This window comes from Benincasa hispida, chromosome 11, assembly GCF_009727055.1.
Source record: "Benincasa hispida cultivar B227 chromosome 11, ASM972705v1, whole genome shotgun sequence".
In the NCBI taxonomy this organism is placed as follows: Eukaryota; Viridiplantae; Streptophyta; class Magnoliopsida; order Cucurbitales; family Cucurbitaceae; genus Benincasa; species Benincasa hispida.
Window position 1 is genome coordinate 55,012,992 of NC_052359.1, and position 17,814 is coordinate 55,030,805.

The 17,814-nt window shown below is 33.4% G+C and overlaps 1 protein-coding gene across 2 annotated transcripts; it reads right to left on the minus strand.

Annotated features, from left to right (window-relative positions):
* Positions 1–13,669: 13,669 nt before the first annotated feature.
* On the minus strand, positions 13,670–16,550 carry LOC120090212 (putative receptor protein kinase ZmPK1). Of its 2 annotated transcripts, XM_039047756.1 has the most exons (2): positions 15,771–15,909; positions 13,670–15,625 (listed from the first exon to the last, which is right to left on the minus strand). In XM_039047756.1, exon 2 carries the CDS (start codon positions 15,598–15,600, stop codon positions 13,855–13,857), a length of 1,746 nt encoding a protein of 581 aa, XP_038903684.1. In that variant the 5' UTR covers positions 15,601–15,625; positions 15,771–15,909; the 3' UTR covers positions 13,670–13,854. The 2 variants fall into 2 exon arrangements, with proteins under 2 accessions (XP_038903684.1, XP_038903683.1); XM_039047755.1 differs by having other exon boundaries at positions 13,670–16,550.
* Between the last annotated feature and the right edge of the window lie 1,264 nt (positions 16,551–17,814).

The following is a 17,814-nucleotide window of genomic DNA, read 5'->3' on the forward strand; positions in this document are numbered from 1 at the left end:
CTTGATTTTAAAGATTATTTCAAACTTCTACGAATTGGTGTGTACTTACAGCAAATCTAAAAAGAGAAAAAAAAGAACAAAAGCATGTAAAAATAGTAAACTAAACCCCTAAATTCATCGATGTGCATTTATAAAAATTAGAACATGAAAAAAACTACAAAAACATTAAAATAATCAAGCTGTTCTCTGTCACTTTATCAACGTCTAAATTGCTTGAATTTTGAAAATTTTCTTGAATCTCAAAAACAAGATCTCTCTCGAATATGTGAGGGTGAATTTGCTGCATGTATAAAAAAAACTATATAATCGTCTAAAGAAAGTTACATTATATCACTTTAAATGTTTTTAAAAAATTGAAAAATGGAAAAAAAAAATAAAAAGGGGAAAATATGTTAATCAAAAGAGAGAGGTGATAGAAGTTCGGTAAAAAAAAAATTTAAAAAAATGGAGAGAAGATACCTAATGGAAAAAGAGAGGTTGAAATTAGCTATTTATAGAGAAAATTTATATCTCAAATCATAAGTTGATATGGTTTTTTTTACCTTTATTTAACTTTAGATATTAAAGATAAAATGTGATTTAAAAAAATATTTTAATGAACAAGATATTAGAGGATATTTTTTTTAAAAAAAAATATTTTCTTTTTCTTTAATGTGCAGTAGATATTAGTGATAAACTGATTCTTTTTATGATTTAAATGTGAAAATACGTAATATATCAAATGACCATCAACTAAAAGGGACAAAAGTGGACATTCAATAGATACTTCAGAAAGCTTCTGGATAATTGGTGTTGCTTTCTATTTTAACAATTTTATTGATGACTAATTCCAATCACAACATTTTTCTTTAAAATAGTCTGAAGCCTTTGTTTGGAAGTCTTAGCATTTTTTGCAAACAAGTTTTTTTTTTTTTTGCACTATTTACACATCGTCTGATAATAGTATGAAACTATAAGATTTAACTAATCTATATTTATCGTGTAATTGTATTGTGAAGATATGAGGTTTAAACATCCCGAGCAATAAATTTAAATGAATTATATTAAATTATTGGATTTTGTTTTCTTTTTTAGCCAAAAATGATATAATTGGTTAGATAATTGATTTAAATTTATTTGATAAGAGATCTAAATATTTTTAATTTAAGTTGATAAAAGATTTNATATTTTTAATTTAAGTTGATAAAAGATTTAAAATATGTAGTTTTGAATTTGAGAAAGAAAAGGATAAGAGTTAACCCTAATTGGAATTATATATATATATATATAATTAAATAAAATAAAATAACAGAAAAACCTAAAATATATCTTCTTTTTCTTTTTGATTGTCGCCACCCCCTGATATCTCTCTCTCCCTCTTAATATCACGCCTGCTGGCTTCACTTAACCCCCACCCCACATGCGATCAATCGTCATACACTATCGTCCATGAGGAGACTGTCGTTAGCATCCTCAGTTTGACGTCGTCATCGAGGGTAGCACCAGTAAGTTCCATGGATCTTCCCCCCTCTCTTTCACTCTCTCCTCTCTCTCTTTTCTGTAAAGCCTCTCTCACGAACAAAGTCAGCGACCACGTGCTCTGTCGCCACTATTTACCAGTTACCGTGGCTATTTTCGTCGTGTGGTCGTCTAATGAATCGGTCGACAATGTTTCAGTGAGTATTAGGGGACTATTTTGTGGGGATTTGTTTTTTTGGTTGTTTTGAAGTTTGGTTGGATTTTAGCTCTATTTGAATTTGTCTAAAATACTTCACTACAGTGTATTTGTATATTCGTGTGAATAGTTACGTTGGTTTAGGTCTATTTGTATTTGGTAGACTGAGGTTTTTATTAATTTGAGTGTGTATGGGCAGTTTGAATATTTGCTAAGTAGTATTTTTTTTTTTTTAGATAATCATTTTACTATTTTTAAGATTTTAAAAAATTTGTTATTTTTTCAAAAGAAACTCCAAAGTTTGCTATTTATCTTATCAGCTTTTTTTTTATTCACTATTTTGGCAGTAATTGCTTAGGATGGCCAAATTGAGATATGCAATTGAAAAAATGGCCACTTTTTTTAATGGTATGATTTATGGTCAAAATCGTGGGGTCAAGACCCCCTCATATTTCCTTTTTCGATTCTACCCAATCCGATATTCCATATCCTTTCTCCCTCTTATGCCTCCCACGTTTTTAGGAAGATAATGACACGATTTAAGTTATTGTATGGAGATTTTGAACATCTAGTTGAGAATAGTTAGTTATGATTTAAATGTATATTAAATATTAAATATTTGTTTTTCTTTTAAATAAGATTATTCCCTTATTCCTGGTATATACGCAGCAACACAAACTCAACACAGACGTGAGCCGTAGATCTCAGTAGCAGAATCTTCCCTTTAATCGATAGATACTTTGAATTGTTCATTTCTTATTCACTCATTCATCTCAATTACATTGTAATTGTAGTTTGTTTGTTCATCTTTTAGACAAATGTCTCTTCAAAAGATCACAATTTTATATGGGGCGTGTGGGACGGTATCAAATGATATAACAACTTTAAGGCTGCTTGCTTGCATGTTTTGGTTGATGCCAATTTTCGATAATTTATAGAGATTATTTGTCACACCCTGCCCCGAACCCGCCTCCTGAGCCTGATGAGAGGCGCGACAGACTGCAAATACCACCTTTTTGTGATACCTATTGCCCATCTGAAAATCTTTACTACACTCAGTTTCAACACTCATAAACTTTAAGTCAAGGAGATAAACAACAATTGATTAAGTAGGGCCATTTTATTACAATAATGTAATGTTTATACAACTCCAAGACTTAACTACAAAGTTTACAACAACGTGTGACTGTGGCTTGTGGCAGACCTTGATTGTACGAAAATTAGCCAAGAAATACAATAATTATAAATTATCGCAAAGACACCCACTAACATCATTAAGATGGTAGAAGAGGATATTTCTACTCTGTTTTGCAGGAAACCAAGTCACCACTTGCGATCAAGGCTCAACGAGAAACTGAACAACGCATCTCTGTCACATTGCGCCCGTCAATCAACAATGAAGAAACGATTAACGCAATGACGGCGAAATGCGACAGTCGATCCAGAGCTGAATTTCAACTGCATGCGGTAATAAAAACAACACCGCATGCGAACAAGGAATATTTATTCCTCTATCTTCGGAATTTTCATAACAATAAGTGGGGTCCACAAGCCAAGAGTCAAAGCTTTTCACCTATAAATACCCCATAGAATTTAGAGAAAATATACTTGATACGAGGGTAGTTGATGCTAGATTATTGAGAGAAAGGTTGTTCTGAGTGCTGATCGGAGGAAATCCGGGAAGAGAAGAGACAAGGCTGAGAGGTGAATCTTAGTGTAATTCTACCAAATCCCCGCCGAGAAGCTCTGTACTTAGATTCCATCTACCGATTGAGCAAGCCTGAGAGGGAAGCTCATCCATCCATTCACTCTATCGACACCGGCAAACAATTTTCCATTCCAGATCTGTGCCAAGACGTTGGCACTTATTTGTATTTGTTTCTAATTCTATTTCATCAATTGTATTTCATCTTCTTAATCTCGTCATTCATAACCATGTATCAGACACTAAATAGTATTATTGAATGTCGTCATCATTTCCATTTTCACTTCTTTGTCTATTTCCGTTCCTCCCTAAATCATTTTCTCCATGATGTTGTCTTAATCCCTTGGTGATTAATATGAATTAAATAAGTAACTTAATCTGTGCTAAAGAAATAAAAACGTTTAGCTAAAGCATGCTAGACGGTATCTTCACCTGTGAAAGCAGAAGTGAAGATGTCATTCTGATCTGTCGAGAGAAGGTTAGAAGAATGCGTTAACTAAAGTAAGAAGTACTTCCAAAGATGGAAACAACCTTACGTTCATTACGTTTATCTCTGTTTCACTATAGAGATGTGAGAGCGCGGCCGATCACCGAGAGGTGTACGTCAAGGGAAAAGCGGAACCGTATTTATGCATTTAACGCAATTAAGGAACTTGCGATGTTTGTACTAATTATATTTTCTTTTTCTGTTTCACACATAAGACTTGCCACCACATAACACGATTTTTGTATATTCTTCACAGTCAGTCTTAACCTCAGTATCTTGTATCAGGAAACCTATATCTTGTATCATTATAACTTAGGTTTATTTTATCGCACTTTACCTTTACCACAATTTACTTTATTAACGCATTTTATTGCTTACCTTTACTTTATCGCATTTTCAATTACCTGTACACACAACCTTTTTATAAACTAAAAAACCCTGGTCGCATGTATCACAAACATAACGTAATAACCTCAAACAGTCCCTGTGTTTGACCTTGGATCACACAGAGAAACTTGCGATGGAATTATACTTGGTTCCAATGCAAGGAAACTTGTGACAACGCATAGTATACTACTAGATTCTCATAAATAACGCATATCTAAAAGTAGTATCGCATACAGAAAATAAAGTCATCATTCTATTCTTGCATCGCATTTTATGTCAACAGCAGCACCCTGGAACTCCTCACCTTTCGCTACCTGAGAAGAAAAACATCAAAGAAAGAATGAGCTTTACAAAGTTCAGTGAGTGGTAAGCAATTTCTAGATTCTATTTTAACTCATAAATAACAAGCATATCATAAATACAAGGTTACATTCAAACCTCAGCCTTGAATGATTCTGTTCTCAACTATATCTACACGCATAGTAGATAGCTAAACTGTTAACTATTTAGAATGAGTCTACATGCACATGGTAGATAGTTAACTGTTATTAATTACAGACGCTTACTCTTTTGGGTTCCCTTTGTTCCCTATATCTCCTATGTGCATAGCTCCTTGCTCATGGGCTCAAAAGCTAGGCCCATCAACCTTCTGATCATTCTATACAAGGATCCTCCCACTGGCTCAGAAACTAGACCTCTCGGTTCCTTGACCATCCCATGAGGTTCCATTTAGGGCTCAAGAACTAGGTCTATTGACCTCCTGACCATCCCGATCACATATTCTCATTTTTATGCTATTTACTCATTCATAACATAAACATATACAATTTACTCTAAAAGATATGCTTTAATACTTAAAGGAAAGTACCACTCACCTTGGTAAGGTAGGAATCTTCCTTTCTAGAAGTTACTTGATCACCTCAGGCTCCCTTTTGAACCCTAAGATCCATATTCAATTTAAAGCTTAGATTACTCATAGTTTCAAACCTTATCTCGAGATACTTCCTTTGTCTTAGGAAGCCTACCTTAAAATCTTAGCTCATAACTCCTTCTGATTTGGCCGGAATCATCAAAACATCAAAACTGGCCCAAGCTTACCCGATAGCTTGACCCTTCTGCCTTTTCCTCACTCTCCAACCCGATTCCTTGGAGCTTCTTCTCCAGCAGCCCTACCCTAAAAACTAAACTCTTAAAGCTTTCAGGTGGCTTTGAAATTACTTCAAATGCACAAGTATTCTAGGAGATATTCTCGTCCCAAGTTGATGCTACTTCCAGACTTCACTGTCCGACAACATTTCATCCTCTTGGAACTTCATGATCGATGCATGATCTCACTCTCAATGCATGGTCTCCTTCAAATCTATCTTCTAACACTCTTCCTTACGTTCTTTTAAGAGAATTTGGCTTGTGAATGAAAGAGACATCTTGTGGTGGTATTTATAGGTCAAAGGAAACAATTCTTATCATCTTTACTAAGCCTCGAATGTATGACACCTCCTATATTGGGGTGTTTGCACCATGTTTTGCCACCATATACTCCCTTGATATTCACCTAAGCTCATACCATACACCTACTTGTGTTGTCCTCCTCATGCATAAGACTTCCTTTGCATTAAACTTAATTCGTCTAGCTCCTACTAACTCAAGTCTAACCATCTCTTGGTATAGACATTTGTCCGGATGAGTTCATTAATCTTGCGTAACGCAAGCCTCAACACCGCTCCATCGTTTAGTTCTTACATCTATCGCTTAGCTCCAACAGCCCATCGTGTAGTTCAATCGTTTAGTAAACAATCTCACTCCCAACGATCTCACTCTTAATGATCTTGCGCATAGCCTATCGTTTAGCTACCGCGCTCATTGTTTAGCAATGACGCCTTATCGTCTAACGCATCCACTCATCACTTAGCGTCATCGCCTAATGTCTGCATCTATCTACGCCCATTGCTTAGTACTCCGCCTATTGTGTAACACTGACATCCATCGTCTATCGCAGCATGGCTATCGTCTAGTGCCCACACCCATCGCATAGCTCCATCGTGTAGTCTATCGCTTAGTGCCTGTGTGTCGTTTAATGCTATCGTTTAGTGCTATAGTCTGGTGTTATCGTTCAGATTCTATGCTTATCGTCTAGGGCCCCACTGATCGTGTAGTACTTTGCCTATCATATAGCCCAATCGTCCTAGTGCCACTCATTTCTCATCGTAATGTCGCGCACATCTACACGATCGTCTAACGCATCGCTTAGCTCTGCGCATTTACTATATGATCGCTTACCTCATCGTTTAGCTCCCTGCATTGCTACACGATCGTCCAGCGCCTGCCCATACAATCGCCTACCTCATCGTGTAGCTCCCCGCATTGCTACACGATCATACAACATCCGCCTACACAATTGCCTACCTCAATCGGTGGGGGGGTTTAAAAACAAAAACGCTCCTTACTGATTAATCGTCTACCATATCGTATAGTACTGCTCATTTGCTACACGATTGCCTAATTGCTACACGATCGTCTATCTCTCTGCTCTTGCTACACGATCGTCTACCTCTCCGCTCTTGCTTACGCGTTCAATGCATGGGCGACTTTCATGCAATGTCTCAACCAATCATGCGTCCAACTTCACAAATTCACAGATGATTGTCCTCGACTTAGTTTTATTTCATGCGTTTAACGCCAAACGCCTGGTTCCTTGTTAACCTTACACTTAGTCAAATTTCCACCAATTAAGGCTTAACTCAAAACTACTTAAGGAAAATCTATTCAACACTTAGAAATTTTCTTTTCTTCAACATAGGATTTAACTTTCACTTAGTTAATTCTCTTAATTATCTACTTAAGTAGAAAAAATGGAAATCTGGGTTTCATGTTATTGCTAGGAAGTTACATATTGGGGTAATCGTCATTCCTTGTCGTCTATCCAAAATTGTAATTGTTTGTCATTTGTGTTTCCATCGTCAATTTTTTTTTCATTTTCATTTTTCATTTTATTTTCAATCTCGCTCCAATTTATACAACTCCTTAGTGAAGTCGGTTGTCTCCTATTTGATTCAAACCACACACAAGTTCAAGAGCAAACAAAATGTATAAGAACTACCACAAATACAGTGTATTTAATAAATCTACCTTGAACAATTTGAATGTATTTCCTTCATTGTCTCCATCGTGGTCAGATCCATGGATTTCCACATTCAAGGCCATCAAATTCTTTGAATTTTTCATCATTAGGTTTAGTGCTTCAACAACCTCATCCATCCGCTCTGCCAATTCAAGTTGAGTTTTAGTTGTTTTTAATGCAAAGTATTTGCAGAAGGTATTTTTCTAATTGTTATAAGGTTTAAACCTTAGTATAAAATTTTAAATTATTTTTTGGTATTTTGCGTTGTTAAAAACCTAATAAAAAATTTAGCTAGTTTTTGTACCAGGTATTTGTGTGGCAAAATTCTAGCTTTTTTACTAGTAAGTGATATACGTGGGGATGCTATGGATATGAAGTAAAAGAATTGAGAATATAATACAAAACACAAATGCCTAGTTATGAAAAATAGACAATTAATATGTGTCGTAGGATGTTTGTAAAGAAAATGTATTTATATGGTTAATGACAGAATATCCCAAATTATGTCTTATTCTTTACATACATAATATTTTTTGCATCCAAATTAGATATATATACTTCTCACAATTTTTGGAACTTTTATCTATGAATTTATGTTAGGTGATACTTTTTTAATCTATTGTTACTAACCATTTTTTTGCTTGATTTTAGAAGTCATTTTTAGGATTCTTTTTTGTTGTTCACTCAAATAAATCACGAGTATTCCTTTTGATTTGAGGGATTAGTTTATTCTTATTTGAATTTTGAATTTGTTAATATTTTAGTTAGATATTTTGTTAATGGGTATTTTTTTTATATTTGATAAATCCTATTAGAAATTTTAAAACAGTCATTTGGTCATTTATTCAAAGAAAAAGTTTGGTGATCTTTTTTTAAAAAGTCCATTACGTTTTGGCCGTTTGTCAACCCAATAAATTACAATATATAGGCCTGAAATGATAGACTACATGAAGCAAGCCCGAAGTCAAATAGAGCCCAAAATCCAATATTAAAGGGGTATGCAAGCCAACAACTAAAACTTCCCTATATTGCACTGTAATTCTAGAAAGAAAATTGAGTTATTGTTGTAAATTTGAAGAGCACAATGACGCACAACGAGAACATAAATATGAAGAAAATATAATATAATAATAATGTAACAAAATAAATAGATATTAAAATAAATAAAACATAATATATAAATAAATAAAATAAAATAAAATAGCAAAAATATGAAATAAGGAATTTCTCTAAAATCTCCACTTTCTCCAATTTTCATGGATTTTTTCCAAGTGTGTATCTTCCAAAATCCACCAAATTTCACTTTTAATAGGCAATTTGGCAAGTAGGAGATGGATTACACGGGTTGGGAAATGGGGGCATGACACATGGTTAATGGATAATAAACATGAGCATCTAATGAGTATCTATTATCATAATATTTATAAACTCCCTCTTAAATGCCCATTATATATTTGAATATGTCTCATTAAAACCTTACTAGGAAAAAATCCAATGGGGAAAAAAATTATAGTGAAGGGAAAATAGTACATATTTCATATAGTTTATAGTTCTAAAAAATATATTTACTCCCCCTCATGGAAACATCACTTGAGATCTCTGAGTCACCGCATTCCAATATTGTGCACCCGTTTTTCAAAGATCGCGGTAAGTATTCCTTCGTAAATAAGTCTGACAGGTTATCTTTCGAACACATTTATTGTACAGTGATGTTGCCATTTTCTTCAAGATCATGAGTGTAGAAAAGCTTTAGTGAAATATGTTTTGTTCTATCTCCTTTAATATATCCTCCTTTGATTTGAGATATGCCTGTTGTATTGTATTCATATGATATTGTTGGAAGATTTTACTAGAAGACAAACCACATGTTCCACGAATGTGTTGAATCATTGGTCTTAGTCATAAACATTCTCGACTAGCCTTGTGAATTGCAAGAATTTCAGCATGATTTGAGGAAGTAGCTGTTATGGTATGTTTCATTGACTGCCATAATACAAAAACTCCTCCACATGTGAATAGATAACTTGTTTGAGATCTAGCTTGTGTAGATTAGATAAATATCTAGCATAACCAACTAGATCAAAATTTTGATTTATTTGAATCAAATAAACTCATATCAACCGTTCGATCAAAATAACGAAGTATATGCTTAATTTCGTTATAATATCTTTTTGTTGGAGAAGAACTATATCTTGCTAATAAATTTACTAAAAATGCAATATATGGTCTTGTATTATTAGAAAAGATACATACACGCACCAATTGCACTAAGATATGGTACTTCAGGACCAGGAAGTTCTTCATTATCATCTCGAGATCGAAATTTATCTTTCTTCACATCTAGTGAACGAACTTCTATTGGAATGTTCAATGGATGTGCTTTGTCTATATAGAACCTTTTCAAAAATTTTCCTGTATAAGTTGACTGATGAATAAATATCTCATCTGTTAAATGCTCAATTTGCAAGCCAAGACAAAATTTTGTTCTTCCGAGATCTTTCATCTCAAATTCTTTCTTAAGATATTTTATTGCCTTTGAAGCTCTTCAAGAATTCCAATTATATCTAAATCATCAACATATACAATTTATAAATCAAATCCTAACTATGATTTCTTTATAAAAACATGTATCCTTCCTTAAAAAAATGTCCAATCAGGCGATTTACCACATTCGTTCTAATTGTTTCGATCCATATAGCGATCTCTATAACTTTATTGAATACAATTCTCTTGAATTTGATTTATATGTTTCAAGTACCTTAAATCCTTCTAGGATTCTAATATAACTATCATTATTAGAGATCCATATTAATATGTTATGATTACATCCATAAGATGCATGTCCAGATCTTTATACACAGTCAGACCAATTAAATATCTTAATGTAATTGCATCCACCACCGAGAAATACGTCTCCTTATAATTAATACTAGGTCTTTGTGAAAAACCTTGTGCAACTAGTCTTACTTTATATCTTGTGACCACATTATTTTTATTTTTTTTCTCACAAATACTCATTCGTACTCCACAGGTTCGACATCTTCTGGTGTTCGGACTACTGGTCCAAAAACTTAATGTTTTGAAAGTGAGTTTAATTCTGTCTCGAGTGCTTATTTCCACTGAAGCTAATCTTTTCTATGTCAATATTCTTCAATAGATCCTGATTTAGGATCCTCACTTCAGATATAATATCAAAAGCAACATAATACGCAAATATGTTATCAATAACTACAGTAGTTCGGTTATATTTTTTTTTCCTATCATAACATAGTTTATTGAAATCTCATTATTATCTTTAGGTATTTCACCTTCATCACTAGTCATGTCAAGAATTTCTTCATGGATACTTGTATCCTCAACCAAGTCTTCTTGAATATTTATTATTTTTATTTTTCAAGGATCTTTATCTTTAGAATTCACTAGTCTACCATGCTTCTGGCGTATTCCAAACTCATCAGTGATAACTTGCTATGTTGGGATATCAATTTTTGATGAAATATTTTCAGCTGGTATATGTGGCTTAGTTACTTTCTTTGCATCTATAAATTCATCTGGTAACTGATTTGCTATATTTTGCAAATGAATTATCTTATGAAATTCAAGTTCACATTGATATGAACTTTCTACTTGTAAGTATTGTATGTGTAGTTGTACTGTATGTCAGACATAGATCTTCTTTACTTATTTTTTAGTCACCCAACATATGAAAATGATCCAGATTTCTTCATTAAAATAAAATAATTACAATAAGAAAAATAATATTTGAAATATACAAAGGTTAACATCTACTAAAATGATGGGTCAAATATGATTTTCAAAGTCTAGATATTTTCAAAATCAAAAGCATGGAGATGAATGAAAAAAATACTAAATCTAGATATTTTCAAAGTCAAAGAAAACACTTGAAGTTCCATCAATTTTAGTGATTTTCTCTTCAAAAGATTCAAAGAAGTCCATCACATCCAAATTTTTCATGTGAGATGGGTCAAATATGTCATTATCTTGGGATGCAAAATTAACTTCTATATTTTTCTCTTTTTCCTTCGGGGAGTCTTGATAGAGATAAATTAAGTATTTTGGTATGTGATAGATGCTCAATCACTCCACATCAGAAGCATTTATTTTCAGCACTTTTCAAACTTTTATCTTGTGGAGCTTTTCCTTTTTTATCATCATTTTGTGTGGTCCTTTTGAAATTTTAATGATAGAATGACCATTATAAAAATAATAATTATTTCTTCCTCTGTCACGGTTACGACCTCGACCATGACCACGACCTAGACCACGATTATTATTAAAATTTTCAACATTTACTTTAGGGAATGGTGTCGTTTCGATTGCTCTAGATTCATGATTGTTCATCAATAACTCGTCATTTTGTATGGCCACGAGAGACATGAAATTAGTTCAGAATACTATTTAAAGCCTTTCTTTCGATATTACTGCTGTAGGAGCATATCCAAAATGTATAAAAATGTGTTTTCTAACATATTGATATAAAATTTTAAAGTCTCAAGTGCATCTATTTACGACAAGCTTTAGGAAGAAAAATTGTTTTCTCATGATCACATTTTTATGGCATCCAGGTGTATTTTGGCATCAAACACTAATCACAAATAATTATTATCATTAATATCAAATGATACAAATTCTAATGTTATAATATTTTCATAGTAACACACTGTTCGCACGAGATTTCAAGAAAAATTTATTTCATGGAACTTGAATTTTATATTTGTATTAATTTTGTGGAAAACGGGTACAATTTCTAATACATAGTATTTTGATGCTTTCAAAATAAACTATAATCTTTAAGTTGGTTGATCTTCTTGAACGATCGGCCTTTGGGCTTGTTGATCTTCTTGGTTAATCGGTCTTTGGGCTTGTTGATCTTCTTAGATGATCGGCCTTTGGGCTTGTTGATCTTCTTGGATGATCGGCCTTCGGGCTTGTTGATCTTTTTGGACGATCAGCCTTTGGACTTATTGATCTTCTTGGAGGATTAGCGTTCACACGAGGTTTTCGGAGAAACTTGTTTCGTGAGTTGGTGTTGATGTTAAGGTTGATTTGATGCGATGTGGTTTGATCTCTAGTACTTGATCCTTTGATTCTCTCTCGGTTAGGTGGATGTGCTTGACTTAAAAAAGAAAAGCACCGAACGTTCTTGAAGTAAAAGTCTTGGAAGAGTGTTTGTGTCTTCAATGGTCTTCTATCTTCTAGGAGTGTAGCTAGGACTTCAGTCTTCAGGCGTGGTCAGCTTTAGGAGTCAAGGAGTCTAAAATTCCCTATAAACTATCTGGAGTATAGAATTGCTGACCTCTCCAAATAAGGAGAGCTTCTCTATTTATAGAGTTCACGGATGGGTTTGGGCTTGGTTGATCCATGGACCTGGCTTTTGGGCTCAATTAATCAGATTTACGCCTGATTTGACATTTGGGTCAAATTCAGCCTATTTTTGGGCTTAGTTGGACTTTGACCCAAATAATAATATCAAATTGGATCAAATTAATCTTATCTGATTCAACGGTTATGATAAAACCATGTAGCGTCATCGAAATTTGTCTTCAACTTCAATTCAGGATATATGTCAACTCCTAATTGAGCCCAAATTTAATAATTTGGAATTTCGTCATTACAATGACACACAACGAGAACATGGATATAGAGAAAATATAATATAATAATAATATATAATAAAATAAAAGATATTAAAATAATAAAACATAATATATAAATAAATAAAATAAAATAAAATAGCAAAATATGAAATAAGGAATTTCTCTAAAATCTCCACTTTCTCCAATTTTCATGGATTTTGCCCAATGTGTATATCTTCCAAAACCCACCAAATGCTAAGCAATTTGGCAAGTAGGAGGTAGATTACATGGATACTAATAATGTGTAATGTTGAAATACATGGACAACATTTTAGAAAATGGGAGTATGACAAATGGTCAATGGACACTAACTATAATATGTAATGGACATCTAATATCATAACAGTTATAATAGTTATAAGTTATTTATATGAAGACAACAATCTCTACCCCTATATATTGATTAAAAAAATAGAGAAAAAAATGCAAACTAAGTTACTTTAAGTAAATGGTGTGTTTTGTCAATCCACCCACCATTTGTCAATTCATTGTATAATTCTCCTATCTGGTGGCTGACTTTTAAACCTTTTTTTTCTCATTGTTCACATCACTATCTTCATTTTTCTTTGGAAGGCATTTTCTTTCCTATCATGACTTAGAATTTGAAAAATATAAACATAAACTCCAACCACCTTTCTCCAAATAGTCCACAAGGAGAGGCATCAATCCATCCCCATCCTTAATTTACATATTCATTATCAAAAAGGGAAAAGAAATAAGAGTTATGTAGTAGAAATCAACATAAACGTACATCAACGATAATTGACATTTACTTCTTTACAGAAATTCATAGCTATATCTTTTTTTAACAGAAAGTTCTACAAATTACAACTGTCAAATGCTTTTCTAATAATTTTTTGGATAAAAATCATCTCTATGTGGGCTTTGTTCTTCATAGCCAGTAAGAAGTTCAACAACTCTACTCATTGCAGGCCTCATATTTCGATCTTCCTTCACACATAACAAAGCTACTTTCAACAATATTTCAATCTTCTTATTTTGATTGTTTTCCACCTTCAATCTTGGATCCATCACTCTCTCAATTTCACCTTTCTCTACAATTTCCATTACCCATTTCACCATATCTGTATTCCTTCCACCATCTTTAGAAATAGTAGACCATTCAAAATCATATGCATTCTTTCCACTCAGAAGTTCCAATAAAACAATCCCATAACTGTAAATATCTGCTTTTGCATCAATTTTAAGATTCATCATCCATTCTGGAGCTAAATATCCTCTGGTCCCTCTCACCTTTGAGAATCCACTTTCATTGATCTCTCGACAAAGCTTCGACATTCCAAAATCAGCAACTTTTGGCTCTAAGGATTCATCAAGAAGTATGTTTTGAGGCTTGACATCACAGTGAAGAACCCACTCAAGACATTCTTCATGTAAATAAGACAACCCCTTTGCCGTTCCAACAGCAATCTCATATCTCTGTTCCAACCCCAACACTTGAGATGAATCAGAGAAAAGATGTTTGTCCAAAGACCCATTCTTTACATACTCATAAACCAGCATTTTATGTTGTTTCTCAGCGCAAAAACCCCATAATTTCACTAAGTTTTTGTGATTAATCTTTCCAATGATACTAACTTCAGCCCAAAACTCTGCATCTCCTTGTAAAACACCATCCAATCTCTTCACTGCCACAACTCTTCCATCATCCAATTCTCCTTTGTAAACAGTTCCAAATCCTCCTTTCCCAATCTCTTGCTTGAAATTTTTTGTGGCTCTTTTCAATTCAGCATATGAGAATCTTTTGAACCCCATGGCTAATACAATGTAACCCATATTAACCAATTCTTCATTTACTCGCTTACGAAAGACATTCCACCACCCAAAAGCAACAAAAATGAGTTCACTAATCCCAATTGCAGCCACCACTCCAATTAACAACCCCATAGATCGAAACTTATTACTCTTCTCTGCATACACATGATCTGTCCCTAAAACAATCTGTGAAACAGAGCAATTCAAATCATTTGTTGAATGTTGTAGCGCCAATGACGATGAGTACTCGTCTTTCGTGGCCTTAATAAACATAATCACAGCCGTTCCGGGTTTTCGATACCCATTACGAAGAGCCATTTTGGGATAACATTGTCCTGAACCATCGAGTGCATATCCAAATCCAGTGCACTCACAGCTACTAAGACACCAATTCCTACACGTTTCAATGGAGACTTTATCTATATAACCCCAATCATGACCGAAGTAATCCGTATTAGGAAGGGTAATGAAATCCATTTCTTTGGAAGAATTAGACCAATTACAAGTCAAATTCACAAGTGGTTTACACCCTTTAGTCCAATCTGAAGGATCATTTCTAATGAAACCGGGAGGACAAATACAAGCCGGTAATGGATCATATTCGCAAATACCATAATCCCCACATAACCCATGAACCATACAAGGATCTATGCGCGCACCTGAAGGAATCCACGTGACTGTCCAGTTGCCAGTTAATTCATTCAAGCTATATAATCTCAAAACCCCATCAAAATCAACCGTCAATCTCCTCTTTGGACCCAACCCATAATCCGTGGCATTGAATTGCAACTTGTCACTTGATTCAAATCCTCCCATTTCGTTTAAAATTGCAATTCTGGAGCTGTTATATGGAGATCGACCATTAACAAAAACCGTTACCATGGTATCGGGCCAATAGATTCCAGAAAGTGAGGGGCTATTGTATAAGAGATTCAATACATTGTAGTCGTTGAATTTGAAGTAGTAAAAGCCTGATAAATATATACCTCGGTTTTGCATTGAGATTAAAGTTGATGTCTTGAGAAACCTCTGTTCTGGAAGCAGAGTATCGGTGGGGAAATCAAAGCTCTGCCAAATGAAATTTTGGGATTGATTCATTACTACGAGATTTCCAGTTTCGAGAAGTCGCAGCTGAATTTCACCATCAGAAACTGTGTCGGTGGACCAAACGACAGTGCCATCTGCATCGGTTAAAACCAAATTGGAGTCGACATTGAGAGTCAGTCTAGATTTCTCGCCGTTAACCGGTTTGTCTCTGTTTGCCATCCAAACGACGGTTTTTTCAAAGCTATTTGTATACCAAATTGAATAGCAATAAGAATTGTTGCCCACAGGATAAAACCCAGATGAAAAAGTTCCATTTGGGGAAATTAGGAACTGATTCTCGACCTCGACGGCTATGGAGTTTCCGGGAGTTAGACTCTGCAAACCAGCCGGAGCCGCCGCCCAAACGGTGGTGATTGCAAGAAGTAATGAAGAAATAAAAAGAAAAGAAAGAAACATTGTGGTCAAGTAGTGAAGAATTGAGAGGGGATTTGTTCGGTTGAGGGAAGAATTTGCAGAGATATGTAGAAGAAATAAACAGAAAAGAAACGAACATTGGTCATGTTGAGGTCAATGGCATGGGCATTACCATTGGCCGCCATGAATAAACAACAATAATAATTTAAGGTACAACGTCAGACATGGCTGCCGAGTCTCAATAAATTACGTTTGGAACATGTTACATAAGAACTTGCATATGAATGGGGTTAAGTCATATTAATACTTTGCCACTTGCAGGAACTAAATATATAATCTCGACAAAAATATGAGAGTTTTTTTTTTTTTTTTTTTGGGATAAAAACCAACTGATATTATTAAATTAATGACAAATAATTTCCAATGGGCTACAATAATCAAACCCAGCTAATAAAATATTTAAGAACCATTGAAGAGGAACATGATTTCGAGAAACCCTCCCTTCCTGGATAGTCCGAAAACCAGCCAAATTATAAATGATATGATATTAAAGTAGTAAGCATGTGTATAAGTTTGTGTTATATCCTATGTTTCATCAATTTGTTTACTAAGGGACACATTATTACAAATTTTAAAAACACTGATGTTCCTTTGAAACCACATAATTTTGAGATATTTCAACTTACAATAAATTTTTGCAAAATTGTATAGAATATAAAGGTAAGTTATTTATTCAGTATTGTCATATTCTAATTTTCAATTAATAAATCATTATTAAATGCAAATATTATTTATTTTGGGATTCGCTTTTCGTTTGCAATATTATACGCAAATATTATTTATCATCTATTTCCTTGAAAGATAAAATTTATTTTGGAACGGAAGGTTTTAAATTCAAAAAGAGAGCTTTTGAATTGGTTAAAGTTGTCAAAAGAGTGGGAAAAGCACTCCACTTGATGATCCACTTGAGCCACTTGATGGATATATTTATATTATATATAGGACATCTGATTATAAATTATTACTATTTTATTCCAAATATGTTTATTTACTCAACAATTTCTAGAAAACGTTAAAGTAATGGGCGACTCAAAAGAAAAATGGGATGGGAACTTTAATTAAATTAAATGAATTGAAATAGTATTGTTTTCCCAAAAAAAAAAAAAAAATCATTTTTAAGTCTAAAAGTTGACTTGGATTCAAAAGTACATAAAAATATATATAATAGGGTTCTTTTTAAATGTAAAAAAAAAAAAATCAAAATATGTACAATAATAGCAAAAACTCTAGGATACTTGTAATAGAAAAAATAATAAAGAAAAAAAATCTAAAAATATACCATCTCTTTAAAATATTTGTAAATATGGAAGTATTGATCAATCAACTTTTAATTTTTTTTTTAAATTTCTAATTTTGTCTTCCCTTATATTGCTGCATGCTTACTTTTTTCTTTTTTTTCTTTAATTCTTTTATTTTCTTTCATTTTCTCCAGTTTTTTCTTTACATTCTTCCCTTTCTTTTTTATTTTCTTTCATTTTCTCCTTTTTTTTATTTTCTTTTCATTCTCTG

Coding starts and splice junctions, on each gene's coding strand:
- LOC120090212 (XM_039047755.1), bottom strand. CDS start 16,287: ATGTTTCTTTCTTTTCTTTTTATTTCTTCATTACTTCTTGCAATCACC.